This window comes from Callospermophilus lateralis, chromosome X (genome assembly GCF_048772815.1).
Source record: "Callospermophilus lateralis isolate mCalLat2 chromosome X, mCalLat2.hap1, whole genome shotgun sequence".
NCBI lineage: Eukaryota > Metazoa > Chordata > Mammalia > Rodentia > Sciuridae > Callospermophilus > Callospermophilus lateralis.
Window position 1 is genome coordinate 109,310,465 of NC_135325.1, and position 24,661 is coordinate 109,335,125.

Below are 24,661 nucleotides of genomic sequence, written 5' to 3' on the forward strand. Positions count from 1 at the left end.
CGCGCTCGGAACGTATCAACGCTGTGTGGGTCGTGTGCGTGCAAGGGGGGCGACGTAAGGGCGCTCCGCGAGCCCGTCTCTCCTCGAATGAAAGGAAACAACCTCCGGCGACAGAGCCCCGCTCTTAGGCACTGCTGGAGAACCGAGACCGACTTCTTTCTCTTTCCCCTCATTGGCGCTTCCCTCCTGCCGTCCGCCTCTGGGCCCGGCTGGTGAGTACCCACGGAACCCAGGGGCCCCCCATTCTCTGCCCGGCGGGAGAAGACAAGGAGGATGGCGGTGGCCAGGCCGCCGCCCCTGCCCGTTGTTAAGGGGGGGACTCTTGGTGGTCTCGCTTTATTGTCAGGGACCCCAGAAGCGCCGTTCATTGTAGGCGCTTGGCAGAGAGGCTGCTGAGAAAAGTGCTTCGGAGGTGCGAAGGGAGAGGTTAAGCTTAAGCCTTGACTTCGGGGGAGGGGGCGCAACATTAGAGGAGGGAAAAAATTGGGAATTTTTAGTCTTTACTGTTGCTTAGGACATATTTGGGAAGAAGGGAGACTCCCAGTTTGGGAAGAGTGAGAGGAAGAATTTTTAGGATGGAAAGAGGGTTAACCTTACGGAATGAGGAAAAACTCCGGGGTGGGGGGAATTAGGGGTGAAATTGATGTATAGGGCAAAGCTTATAGCGAAGACTGTTAGAGGAGGATCTTCTGGGGGAGGGGGTGTAAAGAAAGTGGTAGGATGATATTTTCCTGGATTTGTGAGGATTGGAAAAGGATGATTAGGGGACCCTGACTTTACGACTGAAGGGAACCTGCTGAAGTGTTTTAGAGGAAGATAGTTTTTCGAGTTTATCTAGCGCTTGATTAGAGGGAGATGTTGGAGTCTAGTGTGAATTGGGGACTAAATAACGGAGAGGATCCAGTATGTGTACCATCTTCTATTATAGGAACAGCCCAGTATTCTTTTGCAATTTCCATTCGCTTCGATATTCTACGTGGAAGTTAAAAAAATCTTTTGTTTTTGAAAAACCTTTTAATTTTCATGTGCTTCCTGCATAATATCAGGTCTTATTCATACAGTTCAAATTCTTTCTCTACCCTTGGGTTTGAAACAACTGGAAAATTCCTTCAGTTTCCTTTTGAATAACCGCAAAAAGCAGTGCGAAGCTTGTAACAATATCGTGCAACCAAATTCAGGTGCCCTTCCGGTACATCTCTTATTCGTTTACTTCTCGGCACTGTAACTTTCCTGATAGAAATACTGCATCTTTTGAGGATCGCTTTTATATATTTTGACCTGTATATTTTGGCTTGCTTGCGTGTGGAATGTTTTAATCTTCCGGAACTGCAGTTTTTGTTTTGTTTTGTTTTGTGAAAATGCTCTTTCAGATAGGCATTGGATGAGCTCTCGAGTTGGTTCTTGAACACTCTCCTTGAGGTTTCAGGTTATTTCTACCTTGGTGCTTCAGAGCATCTTATAAAATCAGAAACGTACGATTGTTTCAGCCTAACGAGTCTGGTTTTTATATTTTTCATATATTTAAATTGTGTTTTTCAAGCAGTTATTGTTGCTTCCTTATTTTTGCTTTGTAACGTTATCCATGATGATGTTTTCTTTTAAGGAAAAGGTTTCATTGTTGGGTGAACATATCAAACTTTGATCTCTGCATGCCCTGAAAAACCTTTTAAACTAAAATTAAAATGCCCTATAGCTGTAGATCATTATGACCACCCCCCCATTGATCCTTGGAATGCCCTTATTCTACCTAGCTAGAGACCACAAATGTGATGACAGTGTTAGATAAAAGTCTGTATTTTTATGATAAAGACATTTTTGCTAGGAGTCATTGTTTCCATGATGTTTTCCACTTCATGTTTTATAAGGAGGCTGTGAAAAAAAATAGCAAGATATGCACAGATGCATTATTTGAATTATAGTGGAAAAATCCATTTAGTCATTGCACATTGGGGAAAGTTTTTAATTGGTTTTTTGCACTTTTTGTGTGGCTCTGTTCACTTTACAAATTAAATTTAAACTGATTAAAGGAAAAATATGCTGAAATACTTTTTAAGGGGAAATAAAATGTACCTTTTTTTCTCTTTAAAATCTTTAATATCCAGGAAACCCAGGTTCCCAAAATTAGGATGAGAAATGTACCTGTTTATAAAGTGAAAAAGGCAGAATTCAACATGGATGGAATTGGGGGGGATTACATTTCACAATTTTGAGAATAAAAAGTGATTTTCCACTCTAGGAATTTCCTTTATCCTAAGCCATTTTTATAGCCAGTGCTAGGATTCTATAGAAATTACACATTAAAGATGTCTGTACAGATTAGATTTATAATGTGCCATCCTTTCAACTAGCCGGGATGACCGGGAGAAATGCTGAATACATTACAGTGACTTCAGAGTGCCTATTATTCCTTGCATGGTAGTAAAAAAAAAATACTAATTTAGAACCCAAACAGCATATTTTGGTGCTATTTATGAATCTTGGTATTTTGTATAAATAATTCTAAAGATTTGGGCAGCTATATTCTTGATAAAGCAACTGAACACATACTTGCCTGAGCAAATGCAAACACACTTCCCCTTTTGTTTCTTTTGTTTCTGTTATGTCCTTTTCCCCCTTTAATCCTGAAAGTATTTGCTGCCTGTTTTCAATCAGTTTCACGGTTTATAGCCAGTGCTATGAATTCAGTACTATTATAAAGTATCTGATGCCACTTGGAAGACTGAGGTATTTAAAATTATAGATAATGTAAGAGTTTAATAAGCCCATCAAAGCAAAGATTGTCAGGGCCTTTGAAGTTTTGTTAAAAAGAAAACCCTAGATATAAATGAGTGAGATGACATGTTTTCTGTGTGGCTTCATGTTAAATTTTGATTAAGTATCCAGATTTTTATATTGAATAGTACCAAATGGTTTGTAGATACAGTGTTGCTGCTGCTACTACTATTCTTGTTAGTGAACAGATGCTTCTCAGAAAACTATAGTGTAGTGTTAGTGAGTCAGTTTTTTCAACAGTGTTATTAAAATGTTTGAGTATAGAAAATGGAAAGAATTTAATACATTAATTTTAAGACAGCAGTGTAAGATTTTATTGATTGTGATCCATGTTATAGCAACTGGGATCCTGAACTGCTTAGTCCTATTGACTTGTGAAAATACAAATCAAATAAATGATTTTTAAATTTGTTTAGTATTGTTCTGAAAAATCCATGTTGAGAATGATGATCTAAATCTGAAACCTACTGTGTTAGAGCTTTTCTTCCCTTTTTCTGTTTGACTATATAACCTATTATTATAACTTAATCAAATGTAAGGCTTTATTCAGAAAATTTTCCTTCTATTACACAATATTACTAATTTACATATGAAAGTTACTGCATTTAGAATACCAGTGTCAGTTTGTGACTTAATTAATAAGCAGACTTGAAGTAAATCACAATCATATAAGTGATTTTATAAATAATGAAGTCCTAAAGACTGCATTTTTTGGTAGCTATTAGAAGCTTAACTTTTTCTTGAAAAAAGGAATAGAATAGCCAAAATTAATTTATTAAAGATCATATGCATGTTTTTTTAAACTTCCATTTTAAAAATAAGTGCTCCAGAGTTATGGTTAAGTAAATTTATATTACTTTCATTGTTTTATAAATATGTGGACTCCAAAAATTGTGCAATTATAAAATTCTGTTCCCTCTGGATATTTTGTAGTTTTCTCAAGTTTTTGCTCTGTTCATATATATATTTCTTTGTCTCCTTGAAGGGGTACCTAACCATATTTGAAAATATTTTTCATTAATTACACAAACAAATGAATATTTAATATTGTGCATTTTTAAATCCTCACAGAATAGTTCTAATTATTTCACATATCCTCAAATTTGGGAGCAGTTTGATTTTTCTCATTAGTCTAGACTTTATTTAAGGGTCTCTGTGTGTGTGTGTGTGTGTGTGTGTGTGTGTGTAAAATGGAGACATTTGGGGTTTTAATATTAATTTATCTATTTTCCAGTAACTTTAAGTGTATGTATTGAAACCTAGTTCAAACATTAAACTACTTACACGAATACGTATAAACTGATATTAAAATGAAATTAACTGTTTTGTTGCCATTTTTATTCTCTGTAGCATTTCTTGAGACTTAAAGTGGCATTCTAAAGGCAATTTAAAAATCATGTCAAGCTCAATTGAACAGAAAAAAGGGCCTACAAGACAGCGCAAATGTGGCTTTTGTAAGTCAAATAGAGACAAGGAGTGTGGACAGTTACTAATATCTGAAAACCAGAAGGTGGCAGCACACCATAAGTGCATGGTAAGTATAGAGGCAGCCAACCAAGAGACCTTGAAACCATTCATGAGGGAATCTTAATAACACATGATTATTCCCAAGTACTTTTTTAAAAAAAGCACTCATTTAAAATTTTAAGACATGGCTTAGCACTAATGCTATGCCATTTTTACTAGAAAATCTTTTTCAATTTAATATTTTTTTCATTGATTTACTATAATAAATTTATATGTGAACCTTAACTTTTTTTAAAAATGTGATTTATAGCTCTTTTCATCTGCTTTGGTCTCATCACACTCCGATAATGAAAGTCTTGGTGGATTTTCTATTGAAGATGTCCAAAAGGAAATTAAAAGAGGCACAAAGCTGGTAAGTTGGTATTTCTGCCTCTTGAGTATAAAAATTACTTTAAACTCATTAAGGATGAAATTGCTTATTTTAGAGTGTATTGCATTATTAACTGAGTATAATTTCAATTGCAGGCTTTTTTTCTGAGCCAGCAAAATCCAATGCTGGGTTTAATTTATTTACCACTCAACAAAAAAGAATGAATCAAGATTTATATTATTCAAATATTTTTTTCTTTTCTAAAGGAATTAAAATCTTCTCAGAGGCTGTGTTTGCTTAGAAAACAAGCAGTTTGCTTAATTTGCATGTATCTTGTGTTAAAATTATCATTCAAGTATATTTTTCATAATTCTAGTATGCTTTCCTTTTCTTTCATTAAAGTTATTGTGGTCATTACAAATGAAGATGACAGTGTCCCCTCAAGAGGGAAATGTTAGCACTTGCTGAACAAGGTATTTTACTGTGGCTCTGCTATATGACACAGCATTTATCATTTCAGATAACTTTTGGAAAAATTTACAGGAGCTTTTCTAAAACTGTGCTAGAGTAATGTTCCTGTAGTTGTCTTTACTACCAGTAACCAGATGGGCAAGGATTTATATCACTCTATTGGAAAAAAACTGTTATCTTAATTGGTGTTTATGACACATGGTTTATTTTAAAACATTTAATTAATTGAAAGATTTATTTTCATTTGATTATTTGTATTGTTTGAGCTCTTTATTGAAATTACATCCATAAATGTACCTTTACAATTTTCACTGTTAAATGATTTATTATTTTAAAGATGACTGTGGCAGAACATATATCTGTGTTTTTAGTCACTGATAATCTAATTCACAAAGAATCTGAGATGCTGATTTTTAGATGAAATGATTATGGGAACAGTTTGATGATAGGGATAATGTATTTTGAAAAGTAGTCTTCTAGTATTGGGGTAAAAGCAATTTGAAGAAATATAAGTTCAAAGAAAACATTTGAGGTTTTTTTTTTTTTTTTTTGACAAGTAGTTTCAGATCCTAGTGTCAGTATTGGTACAAATGAGAATTCAGGGGTCATACCATTTTTGTTGTAATGAGACCTTAATTGAAAACCTTTATCTTTCCTACCCCTAAAACTGTAAATAGCAGGTTATTTCTCTGGGTCATGTTTTCCTTGCCTCCAAAAAAAAAAAAAAAAAAAAAAAAAAAGAAAGAAAATAAAAAAGGATAATGACAATACTTGCCTCGCAGAATTATTGTCAGGATTAAAGGAGAGACTATATAGGACTGAGCATGGTGCTTGGCATACAGTTAGTACTTGATAAATAGAGGCTACCACTGTAGTTATTGCTTGTAAATAAAAATAAGATCCTGTAAATATCATTGTGGGCTAATGAGAAGCATGGTAGTCTGACAAGTCATGAGGCCTCTTTAAAAAAAAATTGGTACTGCAGATGGTAACCAGGGCCTCATCAACGCTAAGCATACATATTACCACTGAACTACACCTCCAGCCCCAGAGCTATTTTTTAAATAACTGCTAAGAAAATATTTTATAACCTTATACAAGTGATTAACTTATTTGTTGTTTCACCAACTGTAAATAGATAATGCCATATGACTGCTTACTACACAGTTATGTTGCATGACTAAAAAGGTCTATAAAAGATATAAAGAATTACCTTAGAAAAACTGTTTCGGAAGTCCTTTGACAACATTGGCATATAGCATTGAGGGATACCTCAGAAGGGCAGCACTTCTGAGCCTGGGCATATCATTTTGCTTCCTTTCCTTTTTCTCAGATGTCAGAATTTAAATGACTTATTTAGAGGATAGGATTTATATGTTTTACTCATTTTTTTTTTCCTGTGGGATTAAACTCAGGCACTCTCTGCCACTGGTTTACAACTCCATCCTTTTTTATTTTGAGATGGTATTTCTTAGATGCAGAGAGTGGCTTCAAACTTGTGATCATCTTGCCTTAGCCTCCTGAATCACTGGGATTACAGGCATATGCCACCATACCCAGCATGTATTTCATTTTGAAATAGTTTTTAAGACTCATTTTAGCCTTCAGTTTTGCTCCTTCCAATATACTGTTGATTTTTTAAAAAGAAGTGATACCAAATAACCAAAATTCCAGATTATAGTTTTCTTCTTTATTTTCCCTGTATAAATTCATCTAAGAAATAGAAGGGCTGTAAATCAAATAGGAAGAGAGAAAAAATGAAGAGCTTTTTTGTAACTAGATAAACTACGTACAAAATTGACAAGCAACTTCCATAATTGACTTTTTAAGGTATTTTATCCTGTAAGCCAGTTTGCCCTGGTTCCTGTTCATCTGGATTTCTAGGTGAAAAGTAGGTCATGAATACCCATTGAAAATAACCAAAAACAGGAACACTGGCTCCTGAGTGCTTTTGAGATAGATTCCAGTCTGTACCTGGTGTTGGCTCCAAAGGTGCTTGCTTGTCCCAAAGATAAGGACAGAAAGAAGAGGTTAGGGCTTAGAAGTGAAAGGGTTTAGGCAGCCAGATTAGTCAGACCCTTGTAAGGAGGGGAACACTCAGTAAGGCAGCAGGTACAGGTATGTAGTTCTTACATTCTTGCAGCCGTAGGTAGTTTTCCAAGGTTTTCACATCAACCAAAAGGATCAGAAGAATAAAGGTATTTTGCAGGAACATAGTCATCTTTTAAAAATATATAGCACCAAAATGGAACAGAAAAATTTGCCAGAGTATTAAGGCTTTATCATTTGAAGTCCTGTTTTTAGAGTGTAGACAGATAAATGTTTTTCCAGAATGATTTCCAGTTCATACTGAAGCCATATGGAGATATCACATCTGTACCATCTATTCTTATTCTCTAGCCATCTAGCCAAGAAATGCAAATTCCCAAGTAAAATTATGAGTTACCATTGCTTTTTAAAATTTTTCTAAGGAGATTCTTGAGCAGCATATTTGAAGAATATAAACTCTTTTGAGCATGAAGCTAGTTGGTGAAAGCACTAAGAAGATTGACATTGGATAGCTACTCTTACTAATTGGTACCAGTGTCAGATATATCACAGATTGCAAGAACAGAAAGAGTTCAGGAGGCCATTTAGTTCACCTTCTTTACCCCTAGGCAAGATTATCTACAAGCCATCCAAGATAAGATTTTTGTCTACCCTGTTCTTAAATATGTCAGGAAATTGTGATTCTGCCTAAGTAATCTGAAACAGGACCAGTAATATATGAATTCTTTAGAGTTGAGAAATTCATCCCTCTGTATAACTCAAATATCTCTTAACTGAAAGCCACTTATTCTAGGTCTGTTTCTTTCCATTAAATAAATGGTTGGGGTTTTTTCTTTCTTACTAAAAATTCTTCATATGCTTGATGATTTTTCTTGGGTCACTCCTAAACTTTCTTTTTCAAACTAGGTTTTACTCACATATCTTATGAAATCCTCTGATCATTTTCTTTACTGCTAGTAATATAAATAGCTAATGTTTATTGAATTCTTAATATGTGCTAGGGACTAGGCTAAGTATTTTAAATGTGGGATCCTGTTTATTTATCACGATCAGACTGAGATAGGAAAGTATTCATTCTCATGTTACACAGGGAAACTGAGGCTCAGAAAAGTTAAGTTACCTGACTGTGATCATATAGCTAGTTAGTGGCAGAGTTGGGATTTAGATCCTGAGCTAGTTAACTCCAAAGCCAGAACTGCTAATCACCAGGTTATACTGACTTGTCTTTTAAGCTGCCCAACCAAAAATTACATTTTAAAAAATGTGGTGGTTAAGGCTGGGAATGTGGCTCAGTGGTAGAGTGCTTGCCTAGCTTGTGGGAAGCCCTGGGTTCTATCCCCAGCACTGCCAAAAAAAGAAAATGTAATGATTAGATGAAGATAGAAATAGTGCCAAATTTAGAACATACTCAGACTCCTATTATTTAATTAATATGTTCTGCTAATAGCATTATCTTGTTAATTTTTAGGACAAAAACCCTATACAAATCCTACATAAGACTGTCTGATTCCTACCCTCAAGATTTTTTTTTTTGACACCTCTGAAAATGAAAAGACTTAGTTCTGCATAGTCTTTATTTACTATCAAGGGACTGTGAGACACTCCAGAGTAACAGGGTGTCTGACTTTGAGATAGATATTGGGCATGCCATGAATCTGCATATGGGTTTTTTTGTTGTTGTTGGTGGTGGTGGTGGGTTTTTTTTTTTTTTTCAGTTCTGGGGATTGAACCCTGGGCCTTGCACATGCTAGGCAAACACTGTACTACTGAGCCACATCCCCAGTCCATTAATATGCATGTAAGGTAGTTCATAATATGTATCTTTTTATTCTGTTTGGGAGGGATCTGACGTATTTAGGAAATTAAGACTGTTTTCTAGATATAGTAAGATTTTTTAAAAAATGGAATGAATGCAGGAAATAGGTGAGCCATACCAAAACAAGTCATGGAGATGGACAGTAATAGATTAGAGTAGTAAGGTGAGAAGACTACAGGGTCATTAAACATCAGACAGGAATTGCAACTCAGATAAGAGGTAATAGGGAAGGGCAAAACAGGATTTTTCAGGAGAAAAGTGACACAGAACAGACAGTGTGCAGAATGAAATATGATGACAGCATATTTGTCTGGTCTGCATAGATGTCCTGCGGGCATCTTAAACTTAACCTGTCTAAACCAGTATTCGTAGCCTCCCCACCTTGAAACCTGATTCTCATTCTCTTTCTGAATCTTTTACCTTCAATTCTTCCTTTTCCACATAGGTCAAGTCAGTTCTATTTTGGGGATGTCTCTGCCTTCTTTCTTAATGTGACCCTATATCCAGTCTTCCTCTTCCCATCTTTGCAACACACACACACTACTGGTTGATATTTGATCTCAACCCCAGCCCCTCCAAGTGACTTCTGATGCATGTCCTTAGTTATACACCATTGCCCTTGGATGAGGTTGGCAAACTTTTCTGTAAAGCACCAGATAGTAAATGCTACTATCCCTCCCTAACTTAAAACATTTAATGATTTCTTAACTACATGCAAAATAATATCCAGAAGCTTTAGCCTGCCCTTGATATGTCTGTCTTAATACACCTATTCCATTCTTAGCTCATTCTCTAATTCTTTACCAAACATCTTCTGTGCACTTGTGTCCATTTGCTGTGCCATGTACTGATGTCCAACTCTGTTTATCGGTCCCTTTTCCTCTCAGCACATCAGAGAAGTTCTGTTTTCTGAGGTTCAGCTTAGAATTCAAAGTTGCCTCTGCCATACAGTAAGTACAACACAATATGCGTTGCATTTGGTACACATGCACAGACCTTTCTTCCACATTATGCTGTGGACTCCAGGAGAGTAAGACTTTATTCTCTTTGCTTAGCATAGGATTATGTGGGGGTAATGCATGGGGAACACTTAGTGTGGTGCTTGATGTCTCCTTTGTGCTCAATAGTATTCTAATAAGTAAGTGGGCACTCATTCATTGCTGGTTGAATTTCAAGAAAGAAAGGGCTTCAATTGGATAGTAGTGTGAAGCCTTAATAATGGGCTTGGTATAAATTGACCAGGGAAGTCATGGCATAGCATGAAATTCCTGTTTTGGTTAATCACTGTTTTAGTGTTGTTTGCAGCTTTCAGTGGTTTGAAAAGGGAGGAGAGAAATAGATGAGAAAATTAGCTTGGTTATTTCCTCAGGATAGTGGAGAGCTGTATATGAATCAAATATGAGGGTTTCAGGTTTCACCCTTCGCTCCCCAAGTATGATGTTATTTTTGTGGTTTCCTTAGGCATTATATTTGTCAAGTCTTCTGTACATTACAGTTTGAATTTATGTATCTATTTATTAAATACTCTGCACCCAGCACAATGCTAGATATGTTGGATATCAACGTGAACAAATACAGTTTAGCCTTAGAAGTAAAGTATGCCACAGGAAAGCCAGGAAAGAGGACCACAATTCACTGTACCTGAGAAGGCAGAAGGGTCCATAAGAAGTGAGATTTTAAACATGTTCCACCAGGAGAGTGATTCCAAAGAAGTCAAAGGTAGAAGAGTTTCAAGGAGAAAGAAGTGGTCAAAAATATTAAAAATATTATATAAGTACTAAATTCTGTGCTGTTTAAGGTATAGCATGTGTGGCTCATTTAGCATTCAGTAAGGGCAAAATGAGGTGCCCACAGTGTAGGGAGTGCTGCCATTTGCTTTCTGCACACACACAGGCAGACGATAACAGGTGACCATTAGTGCTACTAAATCCTTAGAGCAGTGGTACTTAACCAACTCTGCTAAGTTGGAAAAGGACCAAAGGAGAATTTGCAAACAGCTATCTTTTGAAAAAGGTTCCCAAGTGACTTTTTTAGAAAAAAATATTTTTAGTTGTAGATAAATTATTTTATTTATTTATTTTTATGTGGTGCTGAGGATCGAACCCATTGCCTCATACATGCTAGGCAAGCACTCTACCACTGAGCTACAACCCCAGCCCCCACAAGTGACTTCTGATGTATGTCCTTAGTTATACACCATTGCCTTGGATGGGGTTGGCAAACTTTTCTGCAAAGCACCAGATAGTAAATAATAAGGCTTTTAAAACCATATGATCTCAGTTATAATCACAGACAATACACAGAGAAGTGAATACAATGTGTTCCAATAAAACTTTATTTACAAAAGCAAGTGGTAGACTGGAATGGGTCTACAAGACACTTGCCACAACGTATTTGGAAGGAAAAGAGGTAAATGTTTCTCCTGAAGTTTTGTTCATTATCTGCATAACTAAGTGTACGTGTGAATGTATCCATATAAATGGAATTTTTAGACTCCAAGTAGGGTTAGAGTATAGCTCAGTGGTAGAATGCTTGCCTAGCCTGTGAAAGGCCTAGGCTCAATACCCAATATCACAAAAAATAAAATAAAAAGGCTCTAGTTGTGGCAAATAGATTTATTTTTGATGTATATATTTTACCTGTCATTTATATTAAAATGAACTCTGCTTTACTTTTGATTAAGCAGAATGAATGTAAGGCCAACAAGAAACTTCAAGTCTGATGATGGAAAAAAACTCAGTCTTTGGCTACTAGTGAATGAGTTTATTTGTTTAAATGCACAGTTTTTTTCTTTGCCTTCATTTAGTACTTTTTTGTAATTGGGAATACTATAACATAATTCTTATTTAGTTTTGCTAATGGAGGAGAGCCAAAACCAATAATTATAATTTATGTCTGATTTAGGGGATTTCTTGGTCTTTATTTAAGCATGGCTGTGTATTTGGCATTCTTCACACATTATAGCAAACATCATGACAGTGTACAGTGCCCTCAACTGGAAAGACCTATGACTGTGAAGAACTTCACCAAAAATACCTGGCTTAGAAAATGTCTGCATCTTTCAGTTGAAATAAAAAGAAACACCAACACCTCTAATAAGAGAATTTATTTTCCTCATCAGTCATGATTCAGAAATTTGGATGGAGATGGAGTTCACTCAGAGCAAGGTCAGGAGGTTAAATTGAACAAGAACTTGATAGGCTTGGTTCGTTTCCCTCCAATTTCCAAAACTTCTGAAGTGATCTCTTCAGTAACTGCTTAGATTTAGTCTGTTACTCTAGTAAAAACAAGTGGTCCTGGTTTTTAGAAGCATGTGGAATTTAAGATCCTAATCTCTTTTTCTAGCAGCCCTTCACTTTTCAATGATTTTAACAGCTTTCAGATTTTCATTGTTGTATGGCTTTCCATTTAGACCTCATTCATGTTAAGTTTGTGTTTATATGAGTCCCCTTCAAAATGCTGTTTTTTAAAACTCAAGATTAGAGTGTGTTATGAGTTCATGTTTCACCCTCCCATGCAGTGCCATTCATCTTAGGAATTTTTAATAAATGATTTGAATAGCTGTCAGCCAGATAGTTCAGAGGCTACTCTGCCGTCTAACTATGTTGGACATGTGTGACTTTACTATAAAAGCAGTGAACCTAGAATTATGTAGCATTTGGGGTCATCTCTGAAAACTTGCCCCAAGTGCACTGTCCAGCTTTTTAGTTCTTATTGGAATTAGACATATCTTCTTTAAAAAAACAAAAAGCAAAAAACTGTAAGGTAAGCTATTTCTGTTTATTTTGACTTGTATCTCCCGTGGAAATATCCTTGGTACCCTGTCACCTTCTCCAAATGCTTTTGGCATTTTTTTTCTTTGCCTTACAGGCTCAGGAACATGGCTGCTTTTTGTACCCTCTTTTACATGCTAGGTGCATTTGTAGATGTTTTCTTGAAGCAAAGTATCTCCAGAGTAGTTAAGTACAGTACTTAGCTGTGAAAATTTGAACATACACCTTGGTAGTCAGTAACTGACATGCATAGTGCATATTGAACAGTAATGCTGGATGAATTAAGCTGTAGAGAGCCCTTCCTCCCTGGGTTCCATATGGTTCTATCTAGCCACAAGATTCCACGTCCCCCCCGCCCAAAGCCCTCTCCTTCTGCCTATATTAGAAGTTGGCAACCTCATTTTCTGTTTACTCCCCTATAGCTATTGTGAAAGCACTATTCTTCATTTTGTTCCTTAAGACTTTTTGCAAACTGAATTTCAGTCTTGGCCTAGTTCAGTTGACTGAATAGGAGGTATGTCCCAGTCTTTGGTTCCTACTGTACTTTAGCTAAGTCTTAGTCCTCTGAGTTCCTTGTGTCCCCTCTCATGTGTGACTTAGTTCCTCTTTCATCCGTAGTTCAGCTCCTTAAGATTCTGATTATGTGGCACAACTTAACCTTAAGTTAGTGTAGTTTCTGACAGTATTATAGAGAGATCACACAAATATCTATAACAGGATGGGCCTATTATTTCCTAATTTCCTGAGATTGAAGCTGGTGATTAATTATTGTGGTTTGCTAGGTCTACTAGGTAGCAAACTAAATAAGGTGATACAAATAATAGAAAAATTATTTACCTCCCTTGAAAAGTTTTTACCTCCCTTTAAAATAAGAACATGAAATTAGGATATGAGTAGGATAAGCTGAGAATGTTTATACCTATGTTGGAGGAAAGAAATTGATTCTCAACAGAATATTTGAGAGGTGGGTCAGACCTTTTTGGGGCAAGCAAGGAAGTCTACCATTGTTCTTGAAAAACATATTCCTGTCAGGTTAAGTTTTCTTTTTCCAAATTTGAAGGAGTCATGGGTACAGTGCAAGCATGATGATAAATGGAAGTTAACAGTCATTCTGCTGAGGGGCTAGTAGGGACTGTGGCAAATTGGAAATCAAAACTTTTTTATGAAAAGTAGAATACTACTTGGGCTGTGGTTGTGGCTCAGCAGTAGAGCATTCACCTAGCACATGCGAGGCCCTGGGTTCAATCCTCAGCATCGCATAAAAATAAATAAAATAAAGGTATTGTGTCCAACTACAACTAAAAAATAAATATTAAAAAAAGAAAAGTGGAATACTAAATACCATTACTTGGTGCAACCAACAATGCCTTGCTTAGTGGTGGTGTTTGGTGGGAGTTTCTGTTTTCTAATTCTTTTTTCAAGGGAGGACCTCTTTTGGTTGTGTATTATTTCATGTAATTGTGTGTGTGTGTGTGTGTGTGTGTGCGCGCGCGCGCGCGCACACATGCATATGCAGTACTGGAGGTTAAACTCAGGGCTTTGCACTCAACCACTGACCTACATCCTCAGCCCTTCTTTTTATTTTATTTTGAGATGATTTAACTGGGTGAATCTGGCTTTGAACTTGTAATCCCCTTGCCTCAGTCTCCCAGGTTGCTGGGAGTATAGGCATGTGCCTCCCTGCAACAGCTTATAACATTTTTTTAAAAAGCTGTACTAGCCAGCTGCCTGCTTTCCTGGATTCTTTAAAATTTTCTTTTTATCTTTTATTTCCCAGTCTTGTGTCTAGCAGAGCTAGTATCTCCCCCCCAAACATTCTTGCCACCACTCATTCTGTGGGCCTTCAACTGGGTTGTTCTTCCCAGTTTCACCTCTCCTGATCCTAAATCAGACAGTTTATGAATATTTTAGAAGCATCTGAAGATAATTATGTAAAATCTGTAATTATTAGAAACATGAATGAGAAAAATATGCTCTAAGTTATTAAAATCTTCAATAACATAGTAAACTTAAAATCAACAGATTGAGCTCTACTTTGTATGGTACAGTGTTAGTCTTCAAAATAATTCAGTCTAGAAGGAACTGATGGATAAAATCTACGCATTTATAAAAATAATTAGCTATATGCAGGAGTAAAATTGTAAAAGCAAAAATGAACACTGTGTATCTTGTCCCATGGAATTTCAAGTGAAAAGGATTATTTCATTGGTTGGAATACAGCATAGTAGATTTAAAGATAAGTTATTTTTCCTCTTTCATTCACAGGTAAGCAAACAAATATAAATTTTGCATAATAGTTTTATTCTGAAAAATTTTTGCTATATGTTAGTACCTTGCCAGAAATATGACTGTTTATTTGTGAATGCTACATAAAGTAGATCATATGAATTCAGCAAAATTCTTACTCCTAATCTTGAGAAGAATTGTATGCTCTGAAAATATTTTATTGGTCTGTTTTCCTTTTTCTTCCTCCAGTGAAACTGACAATAAAAATAAAGTAAGCTTTTACTTACTTTAAAAAAAAAAATCCCATGTTGGACTGGGATTGTGGTTCAGTGGTAGAGCGCTTACCTAGGATGGTTGAGGCCTGGATTCGATCCTCAGCACCACATAAAAACAAATAAACAACAACAAATAAATAAAAGTTAAATTCTTTTTAAAAGTATCCATGTTGCTGTAGTTAACTGGTTATTTACAAAATGGTTTTATTTTACCATAGCAGTTCAAACCACTTGCTTTGGGCAGATCTGGATTTATAACCTGCCAAGAAAATATTTTGGACTTTTGGTTTCCTTCTCATTCTCACCAAACTGAAAGACAGGTATTGAAAACGTTTACTAGAGTATTCCCAGTATGGGTTTGTTTGTTTGCTTTTTTTGTGTGTATGATATTGGGAATTGAACCCAGGGCCTCACACATGCTAGGCAAAGACTCTGCCACTGAGCTGAATATGCCCAGCCCCAATATGTTTTGTTTGGTACTGGGGATTGAACCCAGGGGTGCTTTACCATTGAGCTACATCCCCAGCCTTTTTTTATTTTGAGACAGTGCAGTAAATTGCTGAGGGTGGCTTTGAACTTCACTATCCTCCTGCCTCAGCCTCCCCAGTTGCTGGGACTGCAGCTGTGTACCATACACTGCACCCAGCTTTTTTTAAAAGTATTTTTTGCATAACAAAGTACTTTTCCTGTTGTAGAAAAATCACAAAATGCAGGAAATTGTGAAGAAAACTAAAACTAACCACCCAGAGATAGCTAATTCACATTTTGCTATATTTATTTCAACCTCTTTTCAATTACCCTTGTCTCGTTTTTTTCATTTGTACGTAAACATTTTCCTATGCCCTTAAAACTTCTTTGAAAAGATTGGCTATAGGGTACTCCTTTATGGGTGTACTATAATTTATTTAAACATTTTCTATTGATTTCAATAGGCTGTTTTATATTTTGGGTTAATGTAAATAATTCTGTAATGAATATATTTACATATAAATTGTTTGCACCTTACTTTTTCCCCTAGATTTATAGATGTAAAATTATTTAATCAGGGGGCATAAACGTTTTCTTTTTCATTGGTCCATTATAATTATACATAATAGTGGGATTCACTATGCTATATTCATACATGCACTTAACACAATTTGATCAATCTCATTCCCTCGTACCTTTCTTTCCACTCTTCTCCTCCCTCCCCCTGATCTCCTTGCTCTACTCTACTGATCTCCGTTCTAATATTATTATTTCATTTAGTGCATTATAATTATATCAAAAAGCAGGATTCACTGTGGTATATTCATACATGAACATAGCATAATTTGGTAGATTTCATTCCCCAGCAATTCCCCCCTGAGGATATAAACTTTTAAAAAGCTCTTTATTAAGTAAGGCAAATTTCTTTCCGGAGAGTATGTACCAATTTCCAGCAGTATACAAGAGTGCCAGTCTCACTGTATCTTTGACAGTGTTGAGACCAATGCAGTATTTTTAACAGCACTTGTCCTTTCAGTTTTGCTTGCTAATTAAATTCATTTTTTTTCAAAATGAATCTATTCAAACCCATTTGGGATATACTTTCAAGATAAACTACTTACAATAAAATTCTTAATGAAATGGGGTAATGTTTATTAAGTTAAAAAATTAGATTGCAAAATAATATGCGTAGATGTAGAAGAAAATATTCACAAAAGCATTGCAACACTGTAAGATGTTTCTAAGAGGTGAGTATGAGTGATTTTTTAAGATTTCTTTGTTCCTTTTTGTATTTTACAAAAAATATTCATAATAAGTATGTTTTCTGATGAGAAATGTAACTTACTAAAATAATAAAGCTTTATAATTAAATTGCAGTACAAATGATTTACCTCCTTCAGAGAATTTAAGCCATCCAAAAACTTTCTGTGCTTGATAATTTGGCACAGCTTTTCTTTTTACAGTAATATTTTGAAGTTTCTATTTTCATTTGAGGAAGTAGGATATATGTTGAGTATTAATAATGGGTACAAGCTTTCATGTTTTCTGGGAAGTATCTGTATTTGAGAATATTTCTGGTTTTGCCTTGTATATGAGTAGTTTTAAAATGAAAGTTAGAGAGAATTTGAGTGTTTGACTTGCTTAGGGAAATGTAAGAATTTTTATTGGAATTTATATTAGCCTCTGGTACACCAAAATTGCTTAGGGGCCAAGTAATCCAAAAGTTAGAATGGTAAGTGTTATTTATGTTCAGATTAATAAAGAAGAATGAGAACAAATTAGAACAAAATATCTAGCAACCAATGAGCAAATTAACAGTTTTTTTAGATTCACCTTTCTGTGGATTTACTTTGGTATGGCATTTACAGCTTAGGAGATAGCCTCATTAAAATTCCACTGCATACTGTACAATATAATATGTGAACCCAAACCATTCACAATCATTGTTATGTACTTTTTAAAAATATTTTTCCTAAACATAGAGCATGAGGTAGGTAATTGGTATGAATTACCCAATAAATTTAGGTGAGTTGTATTAAAATATGTTGAAAGTGTGTATTCTTTTGTGTTTGCCTGAATTCATAAACAAAAGTAACAGATTAAATTAGACGAACATATTTTCACAGTATGAAGAACTTGACATCACAAAATATTCCCAGAGCTTGAGGTATTGAAAAAACTACTTAATTATTTTATCTTCTTTACTTCCCTCACTCTAAATTGGTTTTCCATATTCCTAAATAGCATTGACATTTTTTCCCAAAGTTTCTCATTGTTTTGATTCAGTGGAAATTTTAAGGAAAACATTTTTTTTCAGTATGAGACATTTTTTCCAGTTACTCATATCCAGGAAGATCTGAAATGCAAAAAAAAAAAAAAAAAAAAAAAAAAAGTCTCTTTTATATTATATATAGCTCTCATCCCTGATTTACATTATTTCAAAAAAAATTAATGTTTTTTAGTTGTAGATGGACACAGTATCTTTATTTTTATTTGTATTTGGTACTGAGGATTGAACCCAGGGCCTCACGTGTGCAAGGCAAGTGCTCTACCACTGAGCTACAACCTCAGCCCTCAAAATTTTTGATCACAGTAAAATAATAAGTATTTAAATAACATTCCAGTTTTTAACATGGGGGGAAATACCCCTAAAATAATTTTATTCAATTTATTTCTAGGAGAGAAAAATAAGAAAAATAACAGTAATTATGAGATTTTTTCAATAACCAGTTTCTTTTTCTTGACAGAAATTGATATGCCTCTAACCTGATATCATAATCTTAGCCAAATTACATACTAATAATACTATTTTATTGTTTTGCTGTAGATGTGTTCTTTGTGCCATTGTCCTGGAGCAACAATTGGTTGTGATGTGAAGACATGTCACAGGACATACCACTACCACTGTGCATTGCATGATAAAGCTCAAATACGAGAGAAACCTTCACAAGGAATTTACATGTAATTATTTAACTTATTTTTGTTTTAACAGTCATACTTTCTTTAGAATTTTGTACAAAGTTTTTCCTATTTCAAAGCATTTTATCATCATCATAAAGGGTGTTTTGATAAGTAATGCTTAAAGAAATGGTGGAAGAAGTTTTATAAGATTTTTTGAATCCAGCTTGTGAGTGGGGTGAAATGTACTGCTCATTTTCTTAATCCAAAGAATTAGTTTAGTTTGCTTACTTGATAATTTTTTGTTTCTTCATTTTTTTCATAGGGTTTATTGTCGAAAACACAAGAAAACTGCCCATAACTCTGAAGGTACGTCATTTAGCTATTTTCCAATTTCAAGAAGGAACATGAGTAAAATATATGTAATGGTTCCATATTAATTTTTGCCACTTGATGTATACCAATATTAAATACATTAAGGAGAATTGAAGAAAGTATTAGGATGAACTAATATACAATAATGGAAAAGATACAAATTTTCTTTTTCTTTTTCTCTCTTTTTTTTTTCTTTTCTTTTTTGATACCAGGGATCAAACCTCCAGACACTTAACGACTAAGTCACATCCCCAACCTTTTTTTTTTTTTTTTTTTTTTTTGAGACAGGATCTCACTAAGTTGCTTAGAGCCTTGCCAAGTTGTTGACGCTGGCTTTGGACTTGTGATCCTCCTGCCTTAGCCTCCCAAGTCCCTGGAATTACAGCCATGTACCACAACAACTGGCAAAAATACAGATTTTTATGAAAACTTTTACTGCAAAGTTCTTATAAAATATACATTGAAAATGTCTTTTCTCTGTAAAAAGAAATGATGCTAGGGGGTGACATGTTTCCATAAGGGTCATAATTAGAATCCTTGCTTCCATGAGATAATTACAGATAATGTGATCTTAGGAATACTAGTACATAACTAGACTTTCTATTACATTTTTACTCACATTGTGTTATCTTTATCCATGGTTTTACTTTCCATAGTTTTACTTATACCTGGTCAACCATGGTCCAGAAATATTGAATGGAATATTCCAGAAATAAACAATTCATAAGTTTTAAATAACTTTTGTTATATCATTATAATTTATCTATTTTATCATTGGTTACTGTTGTTAACTTCTTACTGTGCCTAATTTGTAAATTAAACTTTACAGGTATATATGCATAGAAAAAAAACAGTACATATATACTATCCACTTTCAGGCATCTACTGGGAGTCTTGGAACATGACTACTGTACTTTTTAAAAAAAATGCAGACATGTTTATAAGTAACCAATTTTAAAATGTAAACTTTTAAAGTTATTTCATAGTTTATTTCCACTTAAATTTATACAAGACCAGATTAGTTGTTTAGTTGTGTGTGCGTGTGTGTATTTTTTAGTCAATCTTGTACTTTTCTTTAAAAGACATGGAGAAGTTCTTAGATTGAATTCCGACTTGTTTCGAACAGATGGTTTTGATACTTTTACTAGCAATATAAAATGGCTTAGATTTAATCAGAGATTTTTCTATTTTTTCATTTAGATTAGAGATCTTTAAAATGGTTGTTAGCTTCTGAGAACATGCTGCTTAAATTTAAAATGGATTGAGAACTGTTGTTTTAGGAAGTTGTTTCTTTTACAGAGACTTCACTATTAGTGTTAACATTAAAATTATGTTAAATGGGCCATATTAAAATGGCCTTTTTTGATCTCTTAGATCTTGACTTTTATTATACAAAATAGTATTGATTTCACATCTGAACTCCAGATTAATCCATCTATTTTAAAGTTCTGGTTAAAAATACAATCATGTTTTTGTACATCTGTTGAAATATCATGCTGTACCCAATATGTACAAATATTATAGGTTAATCTAAACAATTTTTAAAGAAATGTTTAATGTGATAGAAATGCTAATTTCCCTGATTTGATCATGATGTACATGTATCAAGTTATACTGAACCCAATCAATATGTACAATTAAAATAATAATTTAAAAATAAAAAATATTTAAAAGTAGTCTAGCAAAAACTACTCTTAGGTAAACAGACTGGATAAATAATAAGGACAAAATACTTTTAAGACCATAAAGTGTGACTTTAAAAAAACCCTTCATAGTTCTTTCCTTCTGTTTTTTTCTTCACTTAATTCTAGAATTGAATCCAAAAATCTTTTGTGAATGGTTACAAGTAGGTGCTGGGGGTGTAGGTCAGTGGTAGAGTACTTGTTTAGCATGCACAAGGCCCTGGGTTCCATCCCCAGCACCACTTTGAAAAAAAAAAGTTACAAGCAAGTCTTCCCACCTTTTATTACTTCAGATTTTAAGTGTATTTATTCAATACTCTTGAGTTTTCAGTGGCCATATATGTTAACATCTGAGGATCGAAACTCATGATTTTACTAATATAAGTATATGAGCATACTGGGACAGAATATTTGAGATATTTAAGAAGGATGATTAATATATATACTGATTAATATAGCCAGCTCCCATTTTATTCTCTAGATTTCTGAAGCTGATAGTACCATCTAGTGGTAGAGAAAAATCACTGCAGACTATATAAAGTACGTAGAATAATTTTGACCACCTTTTTGCTCTGTCAAACTTATTAGTGAAAGAGATCTAATTTTAAATTTTTCAAGAAAATTTCTTTTAATGTAACTGAAAGGATAACTACAATTTCAAACTCATGATACAGTTGATTTGAATTTGGGATTTAATGTATACTTCTGTAGAATACCAGGACTTCTTGTATCAAAGGCATATAAAGTGTGCTTATACTCATAACTGTAGAATTTGAAATGTAATTTAATATTTTTAAAATATTACAGAGTATATTTTTGTTGTATTTTTGGCTTTATCACATTCATCTGCCTCAGACTTATTTTTATATTGACTGCTTTGTCAGAAACAGAACTTCTAGTTGTTCTAATGGGAAACATATGTTCTACTTTATGATTGTGATTTATGAGAGGAGTTATAGGATTGTATGTCAGGGACTATTCTTGAGAATTGTACTGCACTAGTCTCTAGAGCAATACCTGTGGTAATTTCTTGATCATATGCCATCTGTGGCTCAGTACTGCTGATATTTAATATAAGATTAATGCTATGTAAATTAATCTGCCATGTTATCTTTATATGATATGCACTCTTTTGGAATATTAAATTCAAGAATAATATAGCAATTTGATTTTCCCATCTTAAGTAAAATATTATTTACTATTAAATACTTAAAACCCATGGCATCAGTATGATTCAGGAAAAAATAGATTGTAAGTTAACAGAAGCAATTTTTTTTCTTTAATCTGTAGCCCAATATGCTTAGCTGCTTGGATGAAGTTTTGAGCTATCACTATGTCACTAGATTTTTTAAATGCCAGTCCTAGGAACTATATATTTACCTCGTAGTTGTGATGGCCTTAGATAGGCTGCCTGTAAAATAACTTGAAATGTGCAAGAAAGCATTTCTGATTAAAAATAGTTCCCTATCAATGGTGACAGTTAACTGAGTACAAGTTCCCTCTGGAATTATACCCAGGTAGATACTTATTTCACCCACAATGTGTGAGGCCTGTTATGTGATTGAGGGTGTAGAGATAAACTAGATGGATCTCTGCACCCCAGAAGCTTAAAATCTTACTTGAGAAAGGTTCTTAAATAAGTAATTGCACAATTAATTGGTTACCATTGTGAACCTTTATGAGGAAGAGATGAAAGATACAGAAAAGAGAATTCAGCATACAAGCAAATCAACTGGCCTGGGATATGAAGTCATTTCCATTTTAACAGGAGGGAAGGAAGAAGATAGGTGGCTCCTATCTGGTCTATATTCTCTAGAGAAATGTAGGAAGAGATATAAGAGTCTAAAATAGGAGAGAAAAAAGAATAACTTTGACTACCAAGAGAGGAAGTTGCTTAGAGAAATTTAATAGTTGAGGCTGGTATTCATGAATTTAAATAGCGGTACCCAACAGTTAGGTCATGTGACTTTTCTTCCAACAATTCAGGGTCCTGAGTATAGAAAGTCGTTAGCTAGTTAACTCAGACTTGGGATTTTGTCAAATGGGTTCAAATGAGGAAGTAAAGGAATGAGGGAATTTAGGATATTTATTGAGGGAAATCTGAGCTAGATAGGGAGGGAAGTGGAGAAAAGAAATAGGAAAAAAAGGAAGGAATCAATGGACAGGAGGTCCTGATAGGGTTGAAGAATACTTTTGAAAGCAAGCATTTTGGTCACAAAGTACAATATAGGAGTTTCAGAGGTAAAACCATTTTAGATGATTGTAAGGTATCAGGGTATCAGGGTGTGACTATGGTAATTAAGTGATTGACAGGATACATCACTGAAGATCAAGGAACTGAGTGGCTAGTGTGGCTTGGATTGTCCATGTGGACAGTTGAAATCACCTAAAGCAGGATTTGCAATAGTCACTAGTATAGCAATATGTAAAAATGTGGATGTGTAACCGATGTGATTCTGCAATCTGTATACGGGGTAAAAATGGGAGTTCATAACCCACTTGAATCAAATGTATGAAATATGATATGTCAAGAGCTTTGTAATATTTTGAACAACCAATTAAAAAAAAAGAGATGGAGAAAATGGTTGTGGACTGTGCTAACGAAAATTTGATGCCTGAGGTCACGTGATTGGGAATTATTAGCAACAAGGAGGGGAAGTAAATAGCATAGCTCATTTCTGTTAAAGAGTGCAATCAGTCTGTGGACCAGCAGAATTGACATTCCCTGGGAGCTTGCTAAAAATGCCTAATCTCAAACTGGGCATTGTGGCACATGCCTGTAATACCAGCAGTTTAGGAGGCTGAGACAAGCAGATTGCAAGTTCACAGCCAACCTCAGCAATTTAGCGAGTTCCCTAAGCAACTTAGTGAGACCCTATTTCAAAATAAAATATAAAAATGGGCTGGGGATGTGGTTCAGTGGTTAAGTGGCCCTGGGTTCAATTTCTGGTACCAAAAAAAAAAAAAAAAAAAAAGCCTAATCTCAAGCCTTACTTCTATTTACTAAATAGGAATCTCCATACTAATTAGATTCCTAATTGTATTTTGTACCCTTTAAAATTTGAGAAGCAGTGGCTTAGCTGAATGGCATGGACCTCAAAGAGGTAGGGCTTTCACAAGAGGGTAGAGAATGAATGCCTTGATAACGCTATCTTGTAGAACTTTCCTTAACAATGGAAATATTCCTTATTTCCACCATCCAGTGTGGTAGTTACATGTAGTTATTGAGTACTGTATTTAACTGTTGTCATGTCTTTCTAATCTTGATAGAAAATTTATACTTTAAAAATGGGCAGGAATAGCCAGAATTAAACCTTACATCTTGCACCACCACCATATACAGCAACAAAACCCCTACATTTTAAGTGTTTTTCCCTGTGTATGTCTAGTTAATAACTATATTATTTACCATTTTAAGACAGTATTTTAAAATATCTAGTATTGATAATAGCAAATTGCTAAATTGCTCCAGCTTTTTACTTCTTCGGGTCTCTGTTTTGTACAGGTATTTTATTAGAATAGATTATCATCACTAAACATTTGAGCACCTGCAAGAAACCATGGATAAACATGAAAATGGTTCATTTAAAATCATTTTCCTTGGACCAAATAAAAATTAAAGCTTTTTCCAGCAAAAAATAAAAAAAAAATAAAATCATTTTCATTGAAAGGTTAATGCCTTGGGCTGGGATTGTGGCTCAGTGGTAGAGCACTAGTTTAGTGTGTGCAAGGCCCTGGGGTTCGATCCTCAGCACCACATAAAAAGAAAGAAAGAAAGAAAGATATTTTAAAAAATAGGTTAATTCCTGTGTACTTAATAATTTATTTTGAGCAAAATAAAACTTTGATATGATAGGAAAAGGTATCTAGAATAGGTCCTGAGTTTTAACTATTCACAGCAAAAGTGTAGAATGTAAGTCATGTTCACAAACATAACCTCAGGTCAGTTTAGGTTCTTGAAATCATAAGGAACCAAACTGGTGTATTATTATTATTATGGGTTTTTTATATATATATAT

The 24,661-nt window shown here is 34.5% G+C and overlaps 1 protein-coding gene across 5 annotated transcripts in view; it reads left to right on the forward strand.

Annotated features, from left to right (window-relative positions):
• Positions 1 to 64: 64 nt before the first annotated feature.
• Phf6 (PHD finger protein 6) overlaps positions 65 to 24,661 on the forward strand; it is a 50,180-nt gene continuing 25,583 nt past the window's right edge. For all 5 annotated transcript variants that reach the window (XM_077106389.1, XM_077106390.1, XM_077106391.1 and 2 more), the window contains exons 1-5: positions 65 to 212; positions 4,123 to 4,306; positions 4,550 to 4,651; positions 18,515 to 18,648; positions 18,911 to 18,954. In XM_077106389.1, coding sequence (XP_076962504.1) covers positions 4,169 to 4,306; positions 4,550 to 4,651; positions 18,515 to 18,648; positions 18,911 to 18,954 — 418 coding nt within the window. In that variant the 5' untranslated portion in view covers positions 65 to 212; positions 4,123 to 4,168. The remainder of the gene's footprint in view (positions 213 to 4,122; positions 4,307 to 4,549; positions 4,652 to 18,514; positions 18,649 to 18,910; positions 18,955 to 24,661) is intronic.